This window comes from Mycteria americana, chromosome 1 (genome assembly GCF_035582795.1).
Source record: "Mycteria americana isolate JAX WOST 10 ecotype Jacksonville Zoo and Gardens chromosome 1, USCA_MyAme_1.0, whole genome shotgun sequence".
NCBI lineage: Eukaryota > Metazoa > Chordata > Aves > Ciconiiformes > Ciconiidae > Mycteria > Mycteria americana.
In genome coordinates, this window is record NC_134365.1 from 78773054 (window position 1) to 78796739 (window position 23686).

At 44.0% G+C, this 23686-nt stretch overlaps 1 protein-coding gene across 12 annotated transcripts in view; it reads left to right on the plus strand.

The window, feature by feature from the left end:
• The window catches only part of PRR5 (proline rich 5), a 93389-nt gene that overhangs the window by 62655 nt on the left and 7048 nt on the right, over window positions 1-23686 (plus strand). For all 12 annotated transcript variants that reach the window (XM_075507301.1, XM_075507332.1, XM_075507338.1 and 9 more), the window contains one exon: window positions 1375-1515. In XM_075507301.1, the coding sequence (XP_075363416.1) occupies window positions 1375-1515 (141 nt within the window). The remainder of the gene's footprint in view (window positions 1-1374; window positions 1516-23686) is intronic.

Genomic DNA, 23686 nt, shown 5'->3' on the forward strand with positions numbered 1-23686 from the left:
AAACATACAGGGCTACTTCATCCATTGATTTGCATCTTACCAGTAGAAACTTTAAAACAATAGACACAATATTATTAAAAACCTATTAGAAGACAATGGGAGATTTTTCTGAGTGCCACATAATTTAAATCCAAGGCATTTGGGAACCTAGAGATACAGGTAGGCTCTCAACCTTTTTTTTCATGCTGACTCGACTAAATTAGAACTCACTCAGATGTTTTTGAAAATTGCACCAAATACCCCTTCTCACTGTTGTGTTCCTGAGGCCTTTGAAAATAATTTAGCAACACAAGTGTCCTCACTTTTCAGGTGGAAATAATTGCTTGAATTTTCAAAGGAGCCTGGAGGGGGTAAGAAGCCCAAGTCCCATGTAATTTCATATAGATCTAGGTGGCTTCTAGGTGCCTGATGTTCTAAAGATGCTTCTAAAAGCCCAGCTGGTGCTTATGTGCTCTTGTAAATTCTATTCATTACCAACTGAATCAGATTTGGTCTTCTTTAGTTCAGTACAAATAATTAACAAAGTGAAAAGGAATAGGTGGGGTGGGGTCGGGTCAGGCTTTTTTATTCTAAACTAAGGTAAGTCAATACCAGCTGAATATCAGCCCTTCCCAGAGAGTTAATATTTGGCTAGCAGCGCCCAGAACTGCAGGCAAGAATATATATGTACAGCCATATATACCCAAGGAAAAAGCCCTGGTGCTGGCAATGGGAACAGTTTTATAACTCCTCATCAGATATAAGGCAAGTGGTGTTAATCTTTTCAGGCAGAACTAGCATTGTATTCTTCAGATGAGATTTTTTTTCAATGAGAAGTGGTGCTTGAACTGCAAAAAGATGTCTTTTTGAAAATGCAATATGAAACTTTGGCTCTGCTTCTGCCTTATAGTGAAGTCTCCTAAACTGTAGAGAGAAGGAGGATCCATAGGTGGGCTGAATCAGGATTCCCACCATAATTTGAAGATGGTATCCAGCCAGTACTCAAAATCTTGAGAAATAATGGAAATTCAACCCTTTTTAACCCTGCTTTTTTTTCTTTTTTTTTTTTAACATATGATACATTTCATTACTGTTAAAGTACAAAATATTCATAGATATTCTGTGTTCAAGTACGATCCGCCACATCCCACCGCAACCCCTCAAAATCTTCATACACAGACTCAGTCATTGTCTGTAGTGTTCATTACTGCCAAATCAAATTCACTGTGCAGATTTGTAGGTTCCTCTGTGTCCTTTGTTATGTTTCCTCTGCCTTTCGTTCAGGTTTACCATTCTTGTAATCCCTCAGAAGTGGAGGAAGGAATTTTGATGGAGGGTTTTGAAAATCATTTTCACACTGCTCATAATCCATCTTGTTTTGTTTCTGTTTCTAAGGGGAAAGAGCCCTCAGTTCGGCAGCTGGCTCTTCTGCACTTTAGGAATATAATTACCCTCAACATTAAATTGGAAGATGCATTATCACGTTCCAGAGCCAGAGTTCCACCTTCTATTATTCAGATGCTGTTAATACTCCAGGTAAATTGGTTACTTTTCTCAGACTGTTTTCTTTATCTGTCTTTCTGTACTGTATTGCTGAAGTCTTCTTAAGCAGTCTCTGATTTTGCTCATTCATTGAAAACTTGTTACCCAAAATGCCAGAGCATCTGTGCAATTAAATGTGGTCCTAATATCTAAAAGTAGAAACTGTAGAGGTTCAGATTTCATGCCTTAAGATCTGAGAGTAAGGATTTGTTTTGAAACTGTGGGCCTTGAAATACGAAGTTTTGCAAGCAGACTAGCGTATGTGGTAATAACCTGACTTCATGAAATGCTGCGTGTTGCTGCATTAGCAGTTCTGGATATGAAGCTTCACATCTGGAGTAGGCAACAAAGTGAATATGTAATTTATGGTTGAGTCATGGTCATATTTGGTCACTGGAACCAAATTTTATCAAAGCTGTTGATACAAAAACATTAAGACCAGATATTTGCCTGCTATTTGCCTTCAGTGTTAGATTTTTTTTTTTTGAGTAGTAGTGAGGAGAAACAAAAAGAGGAATTCCAGGCAAAAAGCAAGTTTAAGATTTTTTTTTTTGCTTAATTAAAGAAAAGTATGAGCTTGTGTTGAGAAGGGGGGTGAGGCAGAAAGGAGGGAGAGAGCCAGGAGTGGATTCTCAGGGGGTGAGGAAGTTGAGGTTTTTGTGGCTGATGATTTTTTTTTTTAATAAACAAATAGATTTACAGTAAATGAAAGGATACAGCCTCTCACAATTGAAATTATTTTTACTCTTCATCACCATATGAATTAATCTGTGTCTGAAGTTGTTTTAAAAAGCAGAATAATCTAAAGGCCAGTAATGAAAATGGAGCAAGGAGTAAGATTCTCTCTGCTGGGTCAAGAAATGGTATTTCAACCCTGCTATCGCAGTGTACATTTGTCGGAGTGTATAATGGTGTGTTTAACCTAGTTTTCTCAGAAAAAGATACTTACGAGATAGGACTGCCTGCTTGCCCCTTGTCTCCCTTCTCCCTAACCTCCAGCTTGCCAAATGCTTCTTGAAACTGCTGGCTGATTGTGACACAATGACAGCGATACCGGAGATATTAAGATTCCTAGGAGTTTCATGGAAATTAGTATCTGGAGAGAGGAGAGGAGCCTCAGGGAAAACTGGAGCATGAGCTTAACTGCATAATGAGACTTCAAAGAATTCATGTAATTGAACTGTGAACCCAGCTGTGTTAATAGACACCAGAGACTCCACATGAGAGAGTACCATCACGAAAACCTTAATCACAGGAAGGTTGTGTGTCAGGCCTCATCCCTTCTTAGATGCAAGGTAAACTGTCCGTTCTAAACCAGACTTCAGCAGCGTTGTTGCTAACAGATCTGCTAGCTTTTTTGTGGTTTCCTCTTTAGAGAGTCTTTGTTGGCTATGGGCAAGATCCGCTTCAAATGAATTCAGTGGTGAGCTGGGAACTGAATAACATCCTGATTTAGAAAGTTCATAGGAGGTGATGTGGAGTCATTTGCCAGGATTAGTGCTACAAGAAACAGTTTCTTTGCAAATCTGCTTTCTTCAACAACCAGAGGTGTTAACAAGGTGGATGCCTGTTGAAGGTAAAAGGCCAAATCCATTCTCATTCCAAAGCTGTTGATGGAAATCAGTAACGAAGTGAGAGGGAGTTTGCCCGAGGCATTTATTTCTGCATATGTTACCTATGGTTGTGTGGTGGGGATGGTGAAAGTCCTTTCTTGGCAATAGCTCTGCCAAACTTGTGGTTTAAAATCTAATGGAAATTACAGGAAGAGGTCAGAAGAGGATGTGGGAATGAGCTATTTACGTGCTTAGAAGTGTTAGTGAATAATTGGATTTCAGAGCAAAGGCTTTTTCCCAAACTCAAATGTCACATTAAACACAAAGCAAATTTTATACATTTATGGCATAATAATGGAATTTCCTTGACTTAGGTTAACTCAACATGTGAATAGGGCTGGAAGAGAGATAACAATTCAGCTGTCCAAAGAGCACATGCTGGGCTTGTGTGCGTGGATTTTCCAGGCTGAGAGATGATGTCTTGCTGTGGACATTGTCTAATCCCTATTTCTGTCTACTGTGGATATTTCTTTTATAACAAACTTGGTGACACTGGAGTAGACTCCCATGGCTAGAGGATGAGTCTAGTGATGTTGACCGTGGACCAAGTGTTGAACCTGGCACTAAGTTTCCCCGCTTCTGTCCTTGACAGCCTTGTGCAGCTGTGTTACGTAATTGAGGAGTAGGTCATGTTCTTCAAGATGGCAGCTGTAATGTCAGCTGAAGGTCACAGGTTGACAAAGGCCCATGCTGACATGCACCAGTCTGTCCTGTTAGACTGGATTAAAGCAGCAGAGATTTGGTAACTAGTGCAGCATGCATCTAGTATTGCTCATGTTTTAGCTTGTCATGGTGTAGGGGAAGAGCTTTGTCAGTTTGTCAGGAGAAGACACTTTGCTTATGGAGGGGAAGGGAAGTTTTTTAAAGAGGAAATGGAAGTGGCAGCAATCCTTAGACTTTATTCAGGAGGTAGGTGCTGATTCAGCAAAGCGTACATTTTACCTGACGTGGGTTGGCTTCATTGGCTTCAGCATGTGAACGATTTCATTGACCTCTGTGAAGTTACTGACCTATTGCAAGTTGCACATATTCCTTGCTTAGCTGGCCATGCTCTGGAAAGGAGAATAAACCAGCCCCTGCCAAAGACCTCCTGAATAAAAGGGCCCAAAATCAAGTTGAGTCCCTTACTTCATTGTTTGAGTGGTTGATTTTCCTTCTTTGCATCAAATCTTTCATCCTGTCCATAGTAAACTATTTGCTGGAAGTATGCCTACCAGCCATGCATTTAATACCCTAGTATGTGATACAGCACCCACAGCAGTCCTCTGGCATACAGTGACATGATAGAGGATATACATTGGGGCAGAAGGGATCACCAACCTCACAATTTGCTCAGAGAGCCAGATATGTCCATTTCTTTGCATCTAAGACAGCAAAGATTAAAAAAAAAAAAGGGGTGGGGGGGGAGGGGCAGGCAGGAAAATCTCATACCTTCTCTATTGCAGTCCCTCTTTGAAGGAAAGAAGAACCTCAATTTCTGGGATAAAGCTGTTACAAGTATTGTAATAGCAGATTGTATATCTGAAGCTTTGTTGTAAGATGCCCCTCATTTCAAGGATCAGAAATTATTCCTTGGGTTAATTATTAGACTTGGGTTCTCCAATCCAGTAGAGCCACTTCTCCATCTCACCAGTGCTGTAACCTGGACTAATTACAAACCAGTAATCTATTGGGAAAGAAGCAGTCCCCCAGAACTGGGGGAAGGAGTGATATTCCCATGCTGTTGAAGCCAGTGGGAGCTTTACCACGATGTGGAAGAAGGGCTTTATACCACTCAAACTTTCTGTTGCCGGCATAGCTTGATGCAGTTACAAAGCACAAACTGAAATGTTAATCTGTTGTGGCCACGTATAGGCAACATAAGCTAAAGTGCCTCCAAGATGCTCCTGTTTAACTTAGAGCCTTCAAGAGCAGAGTCATGATTGAGGGAAGTAAAACAATAACTAAAACTGCTTTTGAGCACAGAGAGATGCACAGGAGCTCACGTAACTACACTGAGTTGTCAGGCTCGCCTTGATGACCTTTGTCTTTGGGTGGAATTAGGAAGCTGGAGGGAGAGGGATAAACAGAAGGAGACATTAGAAAAGAATATTCTCCCTTATGCTCTGTGAATCAAAGAGAGCAAAACTACCACCAGAGGATAAACAATCTGACTTATTTCCCAAAACATGTTGCCAAAGAAGACCTTTGCCACTGAAACTGGAACATCTTATCTCCAGGTATCTCTTCTGAGGTCTGAGAAAGTTGGAAGAGAAGAATTAAAGTGTGTTTATCTGCATCTTCCAGTTAACATCAGGATTATTTGAGTTCACAGAATCTCTCTGGGTGACCTGAGGTGTTTAAAAACCCTAGAAAAGCACAGTACAGTATCTCTCATGCTGAGGGATGAGGCCTCACTAAACATAAGCTCTGAAGAGAAAAATAAAACCTGTGGTTTCCTTTTTGGCTTCTCTGAGCTTCATTTGAACTCCCTTGCCCATTGTCTTTCTCTGTACAGGAAGACAAAATAAATACATAAAACTGCCCAGTGGGACCTATTTGTTATCTCTGGAAAGTTCCTAAATGTAGGTTCAGCTCCTTGCACTTTAAAGGGGTGGAAAAGCACATTGCAAGAGCTGAAAGCAAGTGCAGAGTGCTGTTTTTCAGTCTCAGCAGCCACACAGCAAACCAAAGACAACGTAGTGGTTAAAAACAAAATACCCTTTGCTATCGGAAAGCTGCAGGGTCCTGCCTGTGGAACAACAGATTTGCTGTAACACTGCAATGTGTGTCAACTGGGGTCAATTCTTTATGGCCATAGGATTTCAAATTTGGTGGTTGCTTTTGAGAGGTTGTCTTACTATGTCTCTTAGACCTGAAGCATACATTGAACAAAGTGGTGTGGGCGTGAGGTTTCAACATGCTTTTAATTTCTCTACCATTTTCTGAATTCCTGGTTTATAAGACACAAAAAAATAGAAACCCATAAATAAATGTATTGTAGACCCTATTTAAATATAAATCAACATATCAAAAACCTGTGCTTTCCCTGGGTTGTGCATTAATGTGTTTTCTTCCTTCTTGGTGAAAGGGTGGCTTGTCTGTGTCATTTGCATCAGCCCCAGAGGCACGTAAGGAGTCAGGGAAATCTTACAGCTGGGACCTTGCCTGACACAAAGGGAAGAGTCCTCCATTGCTTTGTATTGACACAGGTGAAACTGAGAATCTGGCCCTCAAGATTTACACCTCAGAGTATTTTGCAGAAGCAATGCTCACTTGTAAGCAATATCCTCTGTCTTATTCTGTCTTATTTATTGTCTCTATCAGCAAGTGCAGTTTGCAGTAATTAAATTGACGCAGGTTTGTTATCCTGGAATGAATTTGTATTGCCATGATTTTTAACGAGGCATAGCATTCATTTGTTGTAGGAAAAAGATCCTTTTGAAAGAAAATCTTGACCTTTTTGCTAGTGAGGAGTACTTGTCATATTTGATTTTGAATTTGTCCATATAGTTTTTATTATTGTGCTAGTTTTCTGGTGCTGGGAGTCTTTTCTGCATGGAAGCAGCAAAACTGCTCGAATTATTTCATCTACATCTTGGGGTATTGCCTCAAGCAGGTTGGGATGTGCTGTGTCGATGAGTATGAGACAAGAAGCTGGGAACTGACTGGAGAGTTCAAAAAAGTGGCAGCAGCAGTGGCCTGAGTGCAACACAGGGGAACCAGAAAGGTCTAAATGTACATTACAGCAGTGCTGACACTTCGGTCGGCCAATGGTGACAGGTGGGAGTGCTAAATACACTATTTGTACTAACCAAAGTACTGCCTTCGCTTGCTTGCATGTCCATCAAGAGCAATTCCCCTGCCATAGCTGAGGACCTTGGTGTACATGGTAAGGACGTGAGTCAGTGACAATCGGTGACAGTCGCTATCCATTTTCCATTTACAAGCTGTAGGCTTAGTTAAGGAGGGAAACCACATCAGAAGCATTTTCCCTGTATAAATGTTTTTAGCTCTGGTTCCACGTGGCACTTACTTCACAGCTCACCACAAGTATGTTTTCTCTGGGGGCAGAGATAGGGGGAGCGAGTATGGTTGCTCTTAACCATTCTGTAAGCCTGACTGACGGGGCTTTTTCAGTAGCAACTCCAATGCAGCCAGCATTTCTGCACCACAGACGTTGAAAGATCTGCACTCACGTGGAACCCCTTTGTAACTAAGGCCAATAGAAGTTTACTGCCATATGAAAAGAAGAGGTTTTGGTTTGAAATCGAGTACTCTCCAAAACTAGCTCTCACATGTTTGACACCACTGCATGTTGCCACCTCTGTAAACTTAAGCTGCAGAAGAACAGGAAAGCAACCTAAAATGTTGTAGTTGTTTTGCTTTGTTATATATGAACCTGTCTCATGAACACCATGGCATAATAATTCAAATGTGCATCTTGTCCCTCCTCTTAACAGAAGGACAGTGTTCAAGGGAACATGACCACAACCTTGTCCATACCAATTAAACACAATTGTTTCAGAAGGCAATTTGCATTGTGCAAACTCCCTTTGGGCGTGTGCTCATAGTGCATTTTAAGAGTACCTCACATTAAGTAACATGCCACTTCTGTGAAGGACACTAGTTCGTTAACCAAAGGTATGGCTTCAGATGGAGTTGGTCAAACACCGCAGCAGTTGTCTAGGCTGCCCTGAGTTGCGTTGTTACCGCCCATCAGGTGCTTAGCATTTACTGCCAGTTTGCTGTCTTACACTGTGGTAGGTGAGAAGTGCTTACATGTCCTCCTTCAAATTACCCAACACTTGCCTTGGGGCTAGAGTGGGTGTGCATGGAGTTACGGTATAGCTGCTGCCTACAGCACCTGAGACTGCCTTAGCCCACAATAATTTACTTGTGCAACCTAAGTGTGAGTTGTTTCAGCTCAAGGCAGTTAGATACATGTTTAACCTCAACTAAACCAGGTTGTCCTACGAAAATATATGTCTGTCTCCTGGAGTTTGCCTGCATTAATGAAACTGGCCTGTTAAAACCAGTACATTGGTAGGTATTGGTAGGCAAATCCCTTAATCCTTAAGGAAATAGAGTTAAATCAGTAAAACCATTCTTATCTTGAATTAGAATGTCCCTGCAGACCCTATAATTTTATCAAGTAAGAGGGAGAAGGTTTTAACTAATTGCATTAGTTCATACAAATGTCTTTTGTGGACCCATTTGGGCCAGTAGACTACAACTGGCATAAAAGATAGCACAGAAATTTTGACTACTGAAAAACTCTGAGCAGGAAACGTTCCCACGGTGCAAGAATCCTTTGAGGCAGGGTGCTTTAATACTGTAATTCATGGATTGTCTACAGGGGGAACATAAGAAAGTTAATCTAAGCTACCTTTTAAAGAAGATTAATTAAACCTCATTAAAACTCTGTGTGGACACTCATTCTGAGAATTAAAGGGGTAGGAAGGGAGGCAAGTTAAATTAATGACACTACAATTCTACATCAGAGGCCTAAGTACAATTTATCTAAACCACTTTCTGTTCTTAATTTAGTGAATATAATTTCATTTTCCTGAGTGTCCCCAGGTAGACAAAGCCACCAGGGAATCGCGGCTGTTGAATTGCCCAGGGCAGTACAGGGGGGGTCCCCAAGAGGTGGCAGTCACTTCTTGGCTCTTATGGCTGACCACAGACCTGAGAGCTGTCCCCAGTGCCACTGGCACCGTGGGTGGTATCAACCTGCTATGGCAGTGGTGGCACCCGGCACAAAAGGGGAGGACCATTTGCTTTCCATGACTGAGTTGTGTGCATGCAGGTAGTAAGGTCAGCCAGTGCTGTGGTCGGGGTTGCTGGTGCAGCACCTCCTGTTCTGTTCTGTTCTGTTCTGTTCTGCTGGGTTTCATCTGGCCCTGCTCACGAGAAGAATGGCAAAAGTCACGTTTCCAACAGAAGGACTGTATGGGGTTCTTTTGTAGTGTTGCATACGTGGGTTTCCCTGTGGTTTTTGGAGACGAGTCAACACCGGTTTCCAGTCAGATCTGTCCTGAGCTGTAGCTGGGTGTGGAGTGGCTTGGGTAGTCCCCCTGCGCAGATACCACCGTCCCCCTGCCTTCTCACTCCCTAAAGCTTTCCAGCTGAGCACAGGGCTAGCAGAGTAGCTTTCCACCAGCAGATTTCAGAGGCAGCCCATGTGTCCGTTCTGCTCCTTGAGCCTTTCCTGCGGGAGACACGGGGCTGCACAGTGCTCGCTGGATTTTGAACACTGGTGCTTGCTGGTAGCACAGCTTCTTCTCCCATCATCTTGCTGGCAGCTTTGTCACCTTTTACCTTCCCGTATGTTCCCCCGCCCTGACCCCATCTTATTTTCCCACAGGGCGGAAAGGAGGAAGGCAGAGAGGGAGGTAGCTGGCAGCATGTTAGTCACATGGAGGACAGCTGGAAGCTTGTCCTTGCAGGCGGCTCTTTCTCTGATCTCAGTTTCCCCCTCCTGTCTTCAATTATGCCCATAAACTGGGTTGAGACCCAGTAGCAGCCGGTTGCAGGGTGCCAGGACACACAATGGGGGGAGCTGCGTGCGCCATGGGCCCATTAGGTGGTCATGACTGATCTCATCTCTCATCTCATCTCTCAGCTATGCCTGAGCTGCTGGGTCCTCTTGGAGGCAGTGGTGACCTGAGTGAGTTACGAGGACCCGGGCTGCAGCAGCTAGTGGAAATACAGATGCTGTGAAGCTCCATTTGCTGTGTAGGCAGTGGGAGCTGGAGCTGGCTGTGGTCTCTGGCAGGCAGCCAGCTGCCTGTCTGGTTTAGGGACAGATGGGGCACGGCCAGTGCTCCTTGCCTTAGAAAGGGGTGTCCCCCAGCAGCAGGCATGGAGCAGTTTGCCACACCGATGTGAATGGCAACTTTGTGGAAAAGTCCCCTATAATTAGAGAGGAGCAAAATGAATAGTTTCCTGTAATAATTGTTTGGAAGCAACTCTGGCAGCTGTTTGCTCTCTGTTCAGGAGTGATTTCTCCTGGGGTTTTGGTGCTTGCCTGTTTCTCCATCTATGCAGTAGAATTTTGTTATTATGGGAAGACGTGTTTCCATTGAAGCCGACATGGTGATTAAAACAAATTATATAAAATGTCCTAGCCTCCACCTTGCCCCAGAAGGTGCACTGAGAATGGAAAGAATTGTAAAGGATATGGAAGCTCCTGCTCTGCAATGCCATCCGAGCCCCATCCCCAAGCCTTTCCTCTCCCAGTCTGTGGTTGCTAGTGCCAGAGCCAGCACCCCGTGGGGACAGCATGTACCAGGCTGGTGGCATGGGGACTTGTGCAGAGAGTAACTGCTTTGTGGTGTATTTCTTCCAAAAATAAAAAGGCTGTGCGTTACAATCTGCAAAAGATAGGGAAGTGATTGAACGAGTCTCTCAGAGGCATCCTTTATCCCATGGTGAGTGGACAGGGTTAATTGTCTTCTATCAGTAATTTCACAGTCTTACCCTTAGCTCTGCTGCGGCTGCAGAAGAAACAACTGTGTGGCACGGTGATATGCGACACGTACTGTGAAATTTATTAACTTGCCACTACCCAATTACTACAGGCAATTAAAAGGTAAACTGTTAATCATGTGACAGAGCAGGATTCAGATTACTTTATTTGATTTAAACCATTATCTGTTGGGAGCCTTCTCCTGTTCCCAGTGAGCTGCCGTGTGGTTGCAGCAAAACTTCTGTGGTGCAAGGTGACGATGTGACAGGTCGTGCCTGGGAGTCAGGCGTGTGGACAGTTGCGCCGAGTGTCCCCTGTACGTTATGGCTGTGCTGCGAGCACACTGGCTGGCCGTGGCAGCGTGGTTTTGCTGAGAAGCAACCATCCATCAGCAACCAGAAAGAGGGTGGGAGCTGCGGTGGGGCTAGCCAGGGGCGTGGGGACGGGAGGGGACTGCTCCTGACTCTTGTGCTCTTCAAAATGGATCCAGAGGCCTCCGGTTTGAAGTCATTAGGCAGGGGATTGCACTTTAGTGCTCTCTGATGGGAAGGCAAAGCAAAAAGCAAGCCTGCTGCATTCAAGCAGACGCTGGCAAGAGGAAGAGCCATCGTTTAGCCTGGCTGAAATCTGTCAGAAAGGTATTTTGCAAAATACAGCTGTTGTACTCAGAGAGGCTCTCTCATAAAACCAATCAAATTTCTTCTCGAGCAGCTAAGAGCTGTCAGCTGCTTCTATTACCAGCTGCTGTATATCTGCAAGCCTCCTTTCTTGCTAGTGTGGGTAGACAAGAGCCTTCATGCACTGGGCACTGTATAAACACAATGAAAATATGGTCTCTGCACTAAAGATCATGCAGCTTGATGCAAGAGACAGTAGATGTATCTGGACAGACAAATGGGGAACAGGAGGAAACAAGGAGACAAACATACTAGAAGTGATTTTATGACAAATAATACATCCATTGGCCTTAGTGGTCTAGATGTCCTCTAGAGACTAAGGGCAATGTGGTCCTTCTTGTCCTCTTGTTGTAGGTTGCCTGTTGGGCTCCAAGAAAAAAATACAACATTCCTCCTGTATCACTCATGAGCCTTTCTTGTGGTTTCCTTGTTTAGTTGAAGAGAACAAAATCTTGGAAGAAGCAGTGGGGTATTTCCATTGTTTCTCAAAATGTCTGAATCATATAAGGACAGATGTTTAGGCAGTATGAAGCTAATGCAGCTCTGCTAAAACCCGTGTATAGTAGAGGAGGAAGCAGGCAGTAGTTTTGTCTGAAAAGTTCTAAACTAAGGTTATATATGTAATAGTGTTGTTAACATTTAAAACAGAAGCAAGAAGGCTTGCTCCGTGGAGGTGGCTGTGTGATATTTTGCAAATTAAGTTAAAGCGCCAGTCAGCTTTGGGAAAAAGAAAAAAAAAAAAAAGAAAAAAAGAAGACTTTCATTTCAGCAGTAGGGTCATATCTACAAGAGATAGGTCAGGGCGCCTGTTGGTTTCAACCACACAGGTTTCCATTACATGTAGATCTACCACGGTTGTTGCAAGAATTGCTGAATGCTGCTGAATTTTGCCAGAGTGTGGAGTTGCCAGCATGCATGTCCCTGACAGGTGATGAGGACGAAGGAGGGATCAGCTCTTTAGAGCTGCTCATACATCACATCCCTACTCCATGTACTGTTTGCATTTGGGGAGTACACTGCTCAGTGCTCTCTGGCTGTAAACTCAGATTTTGTGTCCTTTTTATCCTCTACACATTAGGTTGCTGAGAGAGGGTTTCTGCTCTAGATCCAGTCAGTTACTTTCCAAGTATTTTGAACTGGCAAAGACTTTTTTATTGAAATTTTTCTGTAGGAATGTGTTGCTTTCAGCAGAGCTTTTGCTGCAAGCCAGGAGGGCTCCCGTAGGCCCAGGCTGCTGGGCCCCTGGGCTCCAAAACTAATGTGTTCTGGGATTGATGGAAGCTCGACCTCCTTGTGCAAGAGAATAACCACGAAGCGCTCGCACGGGAGTGCACTGCTCAGTTCCCAGTTGTACCGGTGAGTTGCTCCCTGCCTGCACAAGCATTAGGCTGAGGGCAAGCAGCTCTCCTGAGTGGCTGGTTGCCCGAGCAGGCAGCTGCCCATGGGTGGTGACTGAACCAGGGTAGATAGGTGATCTGGAGATGATCTGCTGCTTTCTGGCTCACAGGGATGAGTTGGTGGTGAAAATTGTGTCACTACCAGAAAGAGCAAAAATTTTAAAAAATCGAGAAGGCACAGCTGGCAACATTTGCTCAGTCAATTCAAGTGTATTTCAGAAAAGAAGAAAATTCATGGAGTAGATTCAGTCACCTGCAAAGGATGAAGCAGCATGGAGGATACTGAGGGATGAATGTTCATTAATGATTTAAAAGGGGAGTATGGCTGTGAAAGGCAGTATCAGAAATCCTCACAAGTAGGTAACAGCAGTCAAGGTAATGTTTGCAGCTCTTCAAAAGCGTTTCTTGGATGTCTCTTCAAAAGAGCTTGGATGCACTGAGGGAGGGCTCTGCCATCCTTTTTTCTGTTTGAGTACCCACCTGAAAATAAATGCAAGATGGATTTTCTTGTAATAAATGTTAAATGAGAGAACACTCAGAGCCAAGACGAGGTAAAAGATTTGAACGCTCAGAGTTAAAAGTCATCAATTCCCCAGCAAGGTTAGATGAGCTTAATCTGTATAGATCAGTAAGAACTTCAGGAGAGAGCCTAAAAAGAAATGAGAAGCTTTATTCTCTTGGACATTAAACATCACATCTGATTATTTGGTAACTCACAGGGTGATCTCTGCATGGGGCTGCACATGCGCTTCCGTGCACATGTGTGTTTGCCCGTGAGTGTAATGTGGCAGTGCCAAAGCATTTGTAAATGCAGGTAAACTAACTCCAGCTCAAATTTATTCCATAAACAGCTCTTCAGACACACTCACCTATGCATAGATTCATTTGGTGGGTTGTTTCAAAATCACATAAGCTTAGACTGAGATGATTGCAGCTCTTGTTTGTGCCCAGGGGAGTCATTTAGCTAGGAATCAGACAACCTCTAGCCCTAAAACTATGAAAAGCAGAAATGCATACCATTATTTTTATTAGAAAACAGGCTGTTCAGCTTCTGCAGGATCCTAAGCACTGTATTTAAAGCCTCAGAGTAACTTCCTTACTTCTAATCATTTCATATCTTTTACTTATCTTCAGTCTTCATCTTCTGCTTTGTCTTTTGCAGTCTCATAAAATGTTTAATAACAGTTTAAAGAAAAATAATACATTGGATTTCTGTGGGTCAGGGGAGGACTAGCCTGTTCTTAGTGTTTGATCCTTTCTGGAAAGAAAAATCCTATTGGTATCTTCCTGCAGCCAAGCCATTTGAAAAACTCACCAGCCTAACACAAACCGTGTCTAGGTGTTTTGTCTTCCCTATCTTTTATCTGTATCTCAGTGCCACCAATGAAAGGAAGAGAGAGGCAGAGCAGCTTCTCATGCTGACATTGACATAACTTGGCACTTGCTGGAGATTAAAGTGAATATGACAAGATCTTTATTTCTGAGGCAGTCACAGGGTTCTGAAGTGCTGACTTCTGTCAGTATGGCAACAGCAAGCCTCTCTGCCTCTCCCTCCTGTGAATGCTGTTGCTATGAGAGAAGCAAGAGGCAGAGATGAGACAAGACATGATTTAACCCTTCAAATATTCTAGGCTTCACCAGTATGCCAGTGGCTTAGGATAAAATGAAGAGATGAAAAAATAACATGAGGCAACACTACCGATGGCTCATAATGATACAACCATGAATTGTGCAGCTGCATCTGTCCAACACATGCAAAAAGGATACCAGTGCCTAGGAACGGACATGTAATGCATAGGGCATGGCCTCCTGTGGTTGTAAACCACTATAAAATTATTAACCTAACAGGGCTTATTCTGACTTAAAGCAATTGAGAATTTGATGTACAAGTCCTACTTTTCACATTTCTTCCCACCATGAGAGCTACCTGTTTGTGAACACACATAGCATAGTCTTAGAATTTTACTGAAAATGAGTTCATTGTGAATTCCTAGCCACCTCCACCAGGCTGAGATATCCCTGAGTGGGGAAACTGCTTTCTTCCAGCTTGTTCCAGTCTGCAAAGGTGTGGCCTCCATTTCCCCCCAGCCCAGGCACATTTTCTTATTCTGCCTTTGGACTGCTGCAGAGAAACTCCCATGGGGAAGAGGGCACACATAGTTTAAGTGGATCAGGTTCAGCTTAGTCAACACAGGCTTGGACAAAGCAAAATTTAGTCCCTGCTTGAAGCAGTTTTGATCCTGTTCTGAGTCTGTTTCCTGAAGGCTAAAAAAATGTCTGAGTTGTCTGCTTGGGGTGAAAGTGGCATGAATCATCAGGGAAACCCAGGAGGAAGTACCTGAAATTTTCTATCCTGGCAAACACAGACAAGTGGGCTAGAAGCGGGACCAGGAAGGTTAAACTCCCAGTCCTTCCTTGACCCCTTTCTGCTCCCAGTTAGTTTGATGCAGGGCATTTCTTTTTACCCAGATGTCTCTTCAAAATGAATCAATTGATCTTGTATTCCCTCTAAGTGAGCTCCCAGAGTTTAACCCAACTTTTTTATGGGACTTGAAGCTCTCAGATGGAGAGTCCTCCAGAAACGCTGAGCCCCATTGAAGCTACTAGAAGAACATGGGCCAGCAATGTGCCCTTGCTGCAAAGAAGGCTAATGGTATCCTGGGCTGCATTAGGCAAAGTATCGTCAGCCTGTCAAGGGAGGTGATCTTTCCTTTCTACTCAGCACTCGTGAGGCTACACCTGCAGTGTTGTGTCCAGTTCTGGGCTCCTCAGTACAAGAGAGACATGGCCATACTGGAGAGAGTCCAACAAAGGGCCATGAATATGATAAAGGAACAGGAGCATCTCTCATGTGAGGAAAGGCTGAGAGCTTGGACTGTTCAGCCTGGAGAAGAGAAGGGTCAGGGGGATCTTATCAATGTTTATAAATACCTGAAGGGGAATGTAAAGAAGATGGAGCCAAGCTCTTTTTGGTAGTGGTCAGTGACAGAACCAGAAGCAATGGGCACAAACTGAAACACAGGAAGGTCCGTCTGAACACAAGGAAACACTGTTTTACTGTGAGGGTGACTGAGCACTCGCACAAGTTGCCCAGAGAGGTGGTAGAGTCTCCCTCCTTGGAGACATTCAAAAGCCATCTGGACATAGTCCTGGGCAACAGACTGTAGGTGGTCCTGCTTGAGCAGGGCAGCTGGACCAGATGACTCCAGAGGTCCCTGCCACCCTCAGCCATACTGTGATTCTGTGAACATCAGGATTTCATCAATATAAGTGGAAAAATTAATCACTTTCTCCGTGTCTTATGTTTTCACCCTGTTTTCACCCTTTCTGGCTTGGGCTGGACTGCCAGCTGACATCACTCAGTGTAGTTCCACTAACTTCAATTAATGTTCAGAGTTAAGTTGGATAATTGTTACCAACAGTCTGGTCCTTCTCTATTGGACAGCAGAAGGGTTCAGCATTGCGCTCACTCACCTCATAAATAGGAAAGCTGCAACTACATGAGGAAAGCACTTGGTGAAAGTACCAAAGAAATCCATCCTCTCCCTTGTTCAGAGGATTTAGTAGTTAGGCTGGTTCTTTATTTCTGGAAACTAGTTACTCCATCAGTTATTGACCATCTTCATCTTGTTTGGTTAAATAATTTCTAGCACAGATTGTTTATGCTTAAGGGCTACTGCAAAGTCCCATGCAGCAAGTTTTTACATCCCTATTTGTCAGAAGCACTAACATATTCTACAAGAAAGCCCGCACTGAGCATGCCCTATTTCCTCTTTTTTTTTCATGCACTTCTCCTACTATCACTTTTAGCAAGAAAATGTTGAATTCAGTTAACTTTTGGTCTGACACTGCACAGCTGATTCTATGCACTGTGTTACCCTTGGCGTCAAGATTGCAAAGGCTGAGAAGAATCTGTTATCACATTCGATACCTCCATGAGTTTACTCACAAGTCTGCATTTACTCCATGTGTAAATGGAGGCCAGATGCTGCTCCACAAATGTAATTCCATTTGTATAATACTGGGGGATTCACTCTGCAGGGCTGACTCCCAGAGAACAAGGTGGGCAGTTGGGGGTGAGGGATCCCATTGTATCCACCTACTTGAGCTTCCTGATTTTGTGTTGGAGCCCAGGCAGTTGCTGCAGGGAATATGAGAGCAGTATCTTTGAGTGTTTCAGTAGAGTGTTGTGCAAGTCAGCTGAAGATGGAAGAAATTTGAGCAGGAGCCTCCCATGATGATGCTCCACAGTGCAGTAAGAGCAGCAGCTGTGAACAGCTGTGTGCAGGAGGACAGCTTTGGCTGTTTGGGCAACAGTTGTTGCTCCAAGAGCCACTGTGGTCTCCTCCAAAGCATGAGGCTGGGTGGGCTTGGTCAATTAAAATGCCACAGTGCTTTAGAGAAAACAAAAATTCTACACATCTGGGGACCACTCCTGAAGCCTCTTCTCAACCAAGTAATCCACAACGTAACTTTGCTGCCATAGGTTTGTGTGCAAGCATTACAAGATCAGTAAAAATTACATTATTAGGTATTATATGATACTAAGTATGTGCATGTGTCTATTCAAAGTAAGATGGAGGGATGCAGACCTCAATCCAGAATGTGACCCATAGCATACCTGGGAGCACATGCTGTGCTGTCAGTGGTGCATATGGCAAGGACCAGTGGCCCATTTCTCCCCAATTCCTCCTCATAGTGATTTCATGCCTGCCTTGAGACCAGGTTGCTCTGTGTTGCTCAAGTTTTAGAAGGTTAGATATGATGCAATGAAAGGTGTTACATGCGCCCAAGTGGGATAACAAGTAACCATGGCCTGTAAGGGCACTGGTTTCCAAATCTCTTACAAGCAAGGCTGCTGCTATCTCTCTGAGTAAAATAAGAAGCAGATCTTGCCGTTTATGTGGTCACCAGGGTGTGCACTGCAGTCTGCACACCCTTATTGATTCTCCACCAGCAGTGCTGGCTACACCTGCTGCGTAATGCGTGTTTTCACTACAGATACTACTCTGTGTCTGCCTTGCGGTATGTCTTGTGACTTTTAATTTCAGTTTTCCCTGGGAGTAGTTGGGCAACTGTTATTACCCAGTATTTGTCAGATTATCACTACTGCATGTGTGTTTCTTTCAGTCATATTGATCTGACCCGTTGCCAGTTAAAGAAAGAAATGCATTTCTTAATGCGTTTTTCTTTCCTCCAAGGAATCTGCTGCTTTTAAGCAGAAAATAGTTACATTTCTTAGCTGTTTCCCTGTGTGGTTAAGACAGGGCAGTACATGAGGCCAGGACCTCACTTTGCGTTTGGGCTTGACCCTATAAACACTTCCTGTGGCATGTTTCATTTCACGTAGCACCAGGTCAGGGCTGCTTCAGCAGTAGGTCATGGCTTTTTGTTGGTAGACCAGGGTGGAGGCCAGCTATTAAGGACGCCCCAGCAGACCCAGGCTGAGACACCTCAGCGGACCCAGGCTGAGAACGCCCCAGCAGACTGAGGTTCAGGGTGTGTTTTTTTTGCCCATGAGCTGAGCCGTATATGGCTGCTTCCTGTCCCATGGGCAGAGGACTTCACTGTTCTGGGTCATCAAGTCACCAAGAGTAATGATTGCTGAAATGACTTCATTAAATTATCTAGAAGTCTGGCTTCTCCTCTTTTCTTTCCTGAGTCCAGAAGTTGGTAACCCCAGAACTGGCTCACGGCTATTCCTACTTGGTGTCCCCTGTGGTAGAGCTGCTCCCACGTCAAGCACCAAGACGTGCTGTGCCTCCCTCAATGCCATGTCCGCTCCTGGCAGGGTGCTGGCCTTGGCTCCAGAAGGCCTGCTTGCTTTGCCCACCCTGACCTGGGGGAAGACAGATTTTGTTTTATTTATTTTATTTTTATTTCTATTTTATTCTATTTTATTTTTCATTTAAAAGCTTTCCATCAATTTGTCAATTGAAATAGGAGGCAGTCTTCTACACCAGTACTCACTCATGTAAACATGCTGATCAGCTGAAACATTAAAGCTAAAGTTGAGTGCTACATCATTTAATCAATGACCAATGTATACTTCAGCACATCTACAGTTGCAGGTGGGGGTGAAGCAGTTCCCACCATTATGTCCAGTTGTTAGGGTACAGTTAGACACTGGAGTTACCTTTTTCGTGTATAATTTATTAGGTAAATGGTCCTGTAATACTCTGTGTAAAGAGGGAAGTGAAAAGCAACTGAGTGAGACCACCATTTCTGGATGTTACTAGTGGTAGGTGCTATTAGTCAGAACTAGAAACTGTAAAGGAGCTATGACCTTTTATAAGTACTCGGCAAAACACTAAGTTACTGCTGGTCAGTTAAAAGCAGTTTGGTGTTTAATAGTGGTTTATGATTATTTTCAGACACAGACGAGTGAGGAGTTACCTAGGGCAACTTGGAGTTGTCCAGAACTGAAGCAGCCTGCAGTAAAGATGAATACAGGGAGGCTCATACAGCAGAGGAGCTCAGCAGATGACAAGGGGCCTGCCAAGGGCCTGAAAGAGGAGGTCAGAATGGATGTGGGGTATTATGAAACAGCAGATGTCAAGGGGACAAAGCAGAGGGTTAAAACTAAAGGAGTCAGGCATGAGAGAGTGATAGCCACATGGAGATCCAGCTAAGATACTGAAGTACAATAACATGAGCCAAGCATCAAAAAAAAAGCAGTCAGGAGAAGCAGGTAGCAAAAAGAACAGCCAGCAGCTAGGTTTATTTCTAGCCTCTTGGCATGCATGAGACATCACCTTTGGGTGGGCCTGATAGCCAGAGGACATGACAGCTTTAGCTCTTTTGTCTCCAACTCTTGTGATTTATGTGCTCAGTTCTCTGATCTGGTGCCTTTCCTGCCATTAAGAGGGCGATGCATTGCAGGACTTTTAGGGTAAAGCATTTTTCAGTCAATGTAACCCACCAGTTCCCAAGATTTCAAGACAGTTGGACGAAGTGGTGAATATACCATTCTTCTGCTGCTGGCTGCTCTGCCCACCAGGAGTACTTGGGAAGAAAATTTCATCTTTCTTCTACTTAGTGCTGTGCTAGCAAGCACTTGTGAGCGGGCTGTAATTCACAGAGCAATGGGGCAGAAACTGATGCAGCCTGCTCCATGGCCCAGGAGCAGTCTCTGCTCCTGGGGCTGTATTTCATTATTGATCTCCCTGGGCAGGCTATTAACAGTGGGGATTTGCCACCAGTTTTTGCCACCGAAACAGTGAGCTTTTGCCACCTCTTTTCTCCCTAATACCAGGTAAAAAGGAGACATGCAGCTTCACCTCCAGTTTTCGGGGTGAGAAGCGAGAGGCATAAGCAGCAAACGATGCACAAAACCAACTCCCTTTCTGCCACATGCCAGGGTTTCACAAGCCAGGTATTTTCCATAAGATGTCCTACATCTGCTCACAGGAGCATGGGAAGCCTAAAACTCTCTCTGCGTCCTAATTTAGCCAGGCTGTCTAATGAGACATACCAGACCATCAGCAGCCTAAATAGTTTTTCATGGCTGTGACTGTCTTTGGGGATTGCTTCATGTCTGGGTTTTTTACCAGAGCCTGAGGAAGTGAAGTAGCCAACACCAGGTGAACAGTGGTGGGAGGCAGATGATTAATTTGTGGGCTTCTTTGCAACTCACAGCCTGAATGGCTCCCCAATGGGCTGGGCTTGGTGCAGCACGGTTTATGGTCATTTCAGAGCATTCATTTGGAAGTGCTAATACTATCTGGTTATATTTTAGGTGCCTTTTTTTACCAAAAATTAAAGGATTTCAGTTATGATGAGGAATAAAAAGATGGAGCTGGAGCCTCGGGGAGTATGCAGCAACGACTGCCTAGTTGCACAGGGGCAAAGGCTGCAGACAGGCTTGCATCTTACACTGAGCTGGATCGATGGCAGGTCTAACCGCGTGCGTGCTATAGCACTGTTCTCTGCCTATGAGGAAAAGAGCAGGGTGGTAACAATGAATATAGTAGGATATAGAAATAAAGAGTTGTGATCGTGGTTATTTCATTGCCATGGTAAAATAAAGCAAGGACACTTGATACTTTTTTTGGTAAGAAAAATTGTGGCAAATGTTACTGAAATAGAGATTAGGTTTCTGGCAACTTTGCAAGTCACATAGCCTACACTTAGATACACTGTTTATAATGGCTTAATAGTATTTTTTGTTAAAACATACATTCATTAAAAAAATCTTCAAAGCAATCCATCTTTGTTGTACAAAAGGTTAAATCTATAAACCTTAGCCTTAGGCAGGTTTTAAGGTTGTGTTTGAGGAGGACTGTTCAAGTCCTTAAATGCCTGCCTGGAGTGGTGGCCACTTTAGGACCACTTCGAGGCTTAGAGAAGTCCTATATATTGAAAAAGGAGGCTGTGGCCTTATGTGGGGTTACTAAACCCCCCCGCTATCCTGAACGTATCTGTTTATTAGCAGTGCCAAAAGATGAATTTATTCTTTCCCCTGTGCTTTCAAATAAAGCCCTTGTGTCCTTTAAAAACTCAGTAAGAGTTTGTAGTTAACTTACTAAATTAACAGGGTTGGAAACCTGAGCAGTCTGGTGTGTCCATTCTCACTGGAATGACTTATGGTTTTGACTCACTGGGTTTTGTTGCCAAACACAAGGAATGTTTTGTTCCAGCAACATACCTGAGTGCAGCAAACAGGGGGCACGCACGCGGCTGGTGCCGCAGTTCAGCAGACAGAGCAGTAACTTCATAAAGTAGCTACCTCGATAACCTGTGGTCTTTAGGGTATATGGCCCTTCTGGGAGTGCTTACAGACCTACTAGGGTCCTTTTAATGCTTTCAAACTGCTATATACAATTCTTTGTTTCCAAATGATTTAATTACAAGTTAATGAAGTAAGGGACTTGGATACTGTGTTACATGCAGAAATACATGTCTGCCTTCTTGACGCTGAGTATAGACATTTTCCACTTGCAATGGTATTCACATATTCAGGACTCCAATCCCCATTATCCATTCCTTGAAAGTAGGGCAGACTTTTGTCATATATTACGTTATAATCCTTCCAAAGATAATGAGGGGACTCTTGTTGCATTTCAAAACAGTGTGACCAAGATGAGGATTTGATCCAGCAGCTACACTCTTCCAGAAAAACTAACGTACTTGCAGCTATTTGATATTGAGCTATTTTGGCCCTCAATTGAGAAATAAATAGGTCAGGCAAGGCCTTTGAAAGGAATTTAATAGATACATCTCACACTTGCAGAGAAGCATGAAACTCTCCTGCTAAAATGAAATTGGGTTCATGAAAGGCCACAGTTATCTTTTAAAGTAAGTTTTTGCATGTCTGCAGAGCAAACACTGCATTAAAGATAAGGGTAGAGTCTCTGTTTTACTGATAATGCTCCAAGTTTTCTTTTTTCCTCCAAATTATGACATAGCTTCCTGCAAGCGAACAGCCAGCCTGCTAGATCTGACTTTTGCTTTATTGCTGTATAGTGACATACCAAACTAGTAAGGCATCAAGCAGTAAGTACAAGAAGAACCATGAGTTGCCAAAATAACAGGAAAATACTTTAAAAAATTATTTTATTGGTGACTTTTAAGTCCTGCTATCAGTTGTTCAGAAACTTGTGATGTGGTTAACAATGCCAAGTTGGCTTTACTCTAAAGCTAATTTTGCCTTTATAAGCACAATCCCTTACAAATTTGGGAAAGGGTCTAAAAAGGACCTGATGTGTCTTTAATTATATATAGATATCCATGTAAATAGATGTATAGATGTCTATACAGGTATATCTATCTATCTTTATTTACATATAGATATAGGAAGCCTTTATAACCATACTTTGCTCCATCCTAAACTTCCACCAGAAGTGCCTTCCCACTGAATTAGAAGGTGTCACACAAACAAATGATTTCGCATGTGGCACAATGGATGGGGTGGAAACCTCCAGCGGAGAAAAGAGTTTAAATGCACCCTTGGAGCTGGCAGCTAAAGCAAAACAGAAGCTTCCCCTGGCCTGCTAAAGCTCATCTGCTTTCGGAGGTGTCCATGCTTCCCCCCGAAGCTCCTTGTCCCCCTCAGACCCATACAGTGCCAAATTACAGTACCCTCTGAAGTGAGGTTTGCATGCTGCTGTGGTAACAAGGATTGGGAGGTCCGTTACCATTTCAGACCCCTTGTCTAACCCAGCTATGCTGGATACTAATATCAGTGAGGCAGTAATGGCTGGGACTTGCAAGCCCCCCCGGGGCCATGGGATCTGCTGGCTGCTGCAGCCCCTGTTGCTGTGGGCTTGCTGTTCCCCGCGCCCCGCTCCTGGCTGGCTCAGAGGCACCGGTGCCACAGCAAGCCCCCCCTCTGGCTGCCCTTCAGCTGCACCAAGTGCAGCACCAGCCATGCCTGGGGTTCAGTAAAGAAGCAAAATGGGAAGAATAGCAGAATTGGAAAGCCCTACTTCCTCAGATAAGGTTGTGGGGCACCCCTGCCCCTGTTACTACCTTTGGTATATCTCAGCTAACCTGTTGTGGGCTGATGTATGAACCTACAGCTACCTCCTTCCTCGGCCATGATCTTAAAAGCTCATGAAGAGGAGCAGGGGCTGCCTTACACCCCATGACCCAACCTGTGACAGCCTACAGCCCAGACCCCAGGGTCGGGACACTTCCCAGATGTATCATGTCGACACAGCTGCAGCAAGGCATTGGGTCAGGGGACATTTGGCTTCATGAGCAGCACAGAGTGACTGCAGTGCGGTGCCGCTCTGCCCCTGGGCAGGGGCTGCAGCCAGGCAGAGGTGGCCCCACCTTGCTCTGAGCCTGCAGACACTCCTCTGGGCCACTTGGGCTGGGGTAATTCATAAGTAAGTGATGGTGTCATTCAGGTCATAGCGAAAGTTTGGGTTTGGTAAGCTGAGAGAGTCCTTGCTGAATATTGGGATGCACTTGTATGTGGTTAAATAGAGGCCCAGAGGATGTTTGTCATTGAATAACACAGCAGAAAGAAATGCAGGAAAAATGCTCTTTTACAAGTTCAGGACATGGTCTACAGCCTGT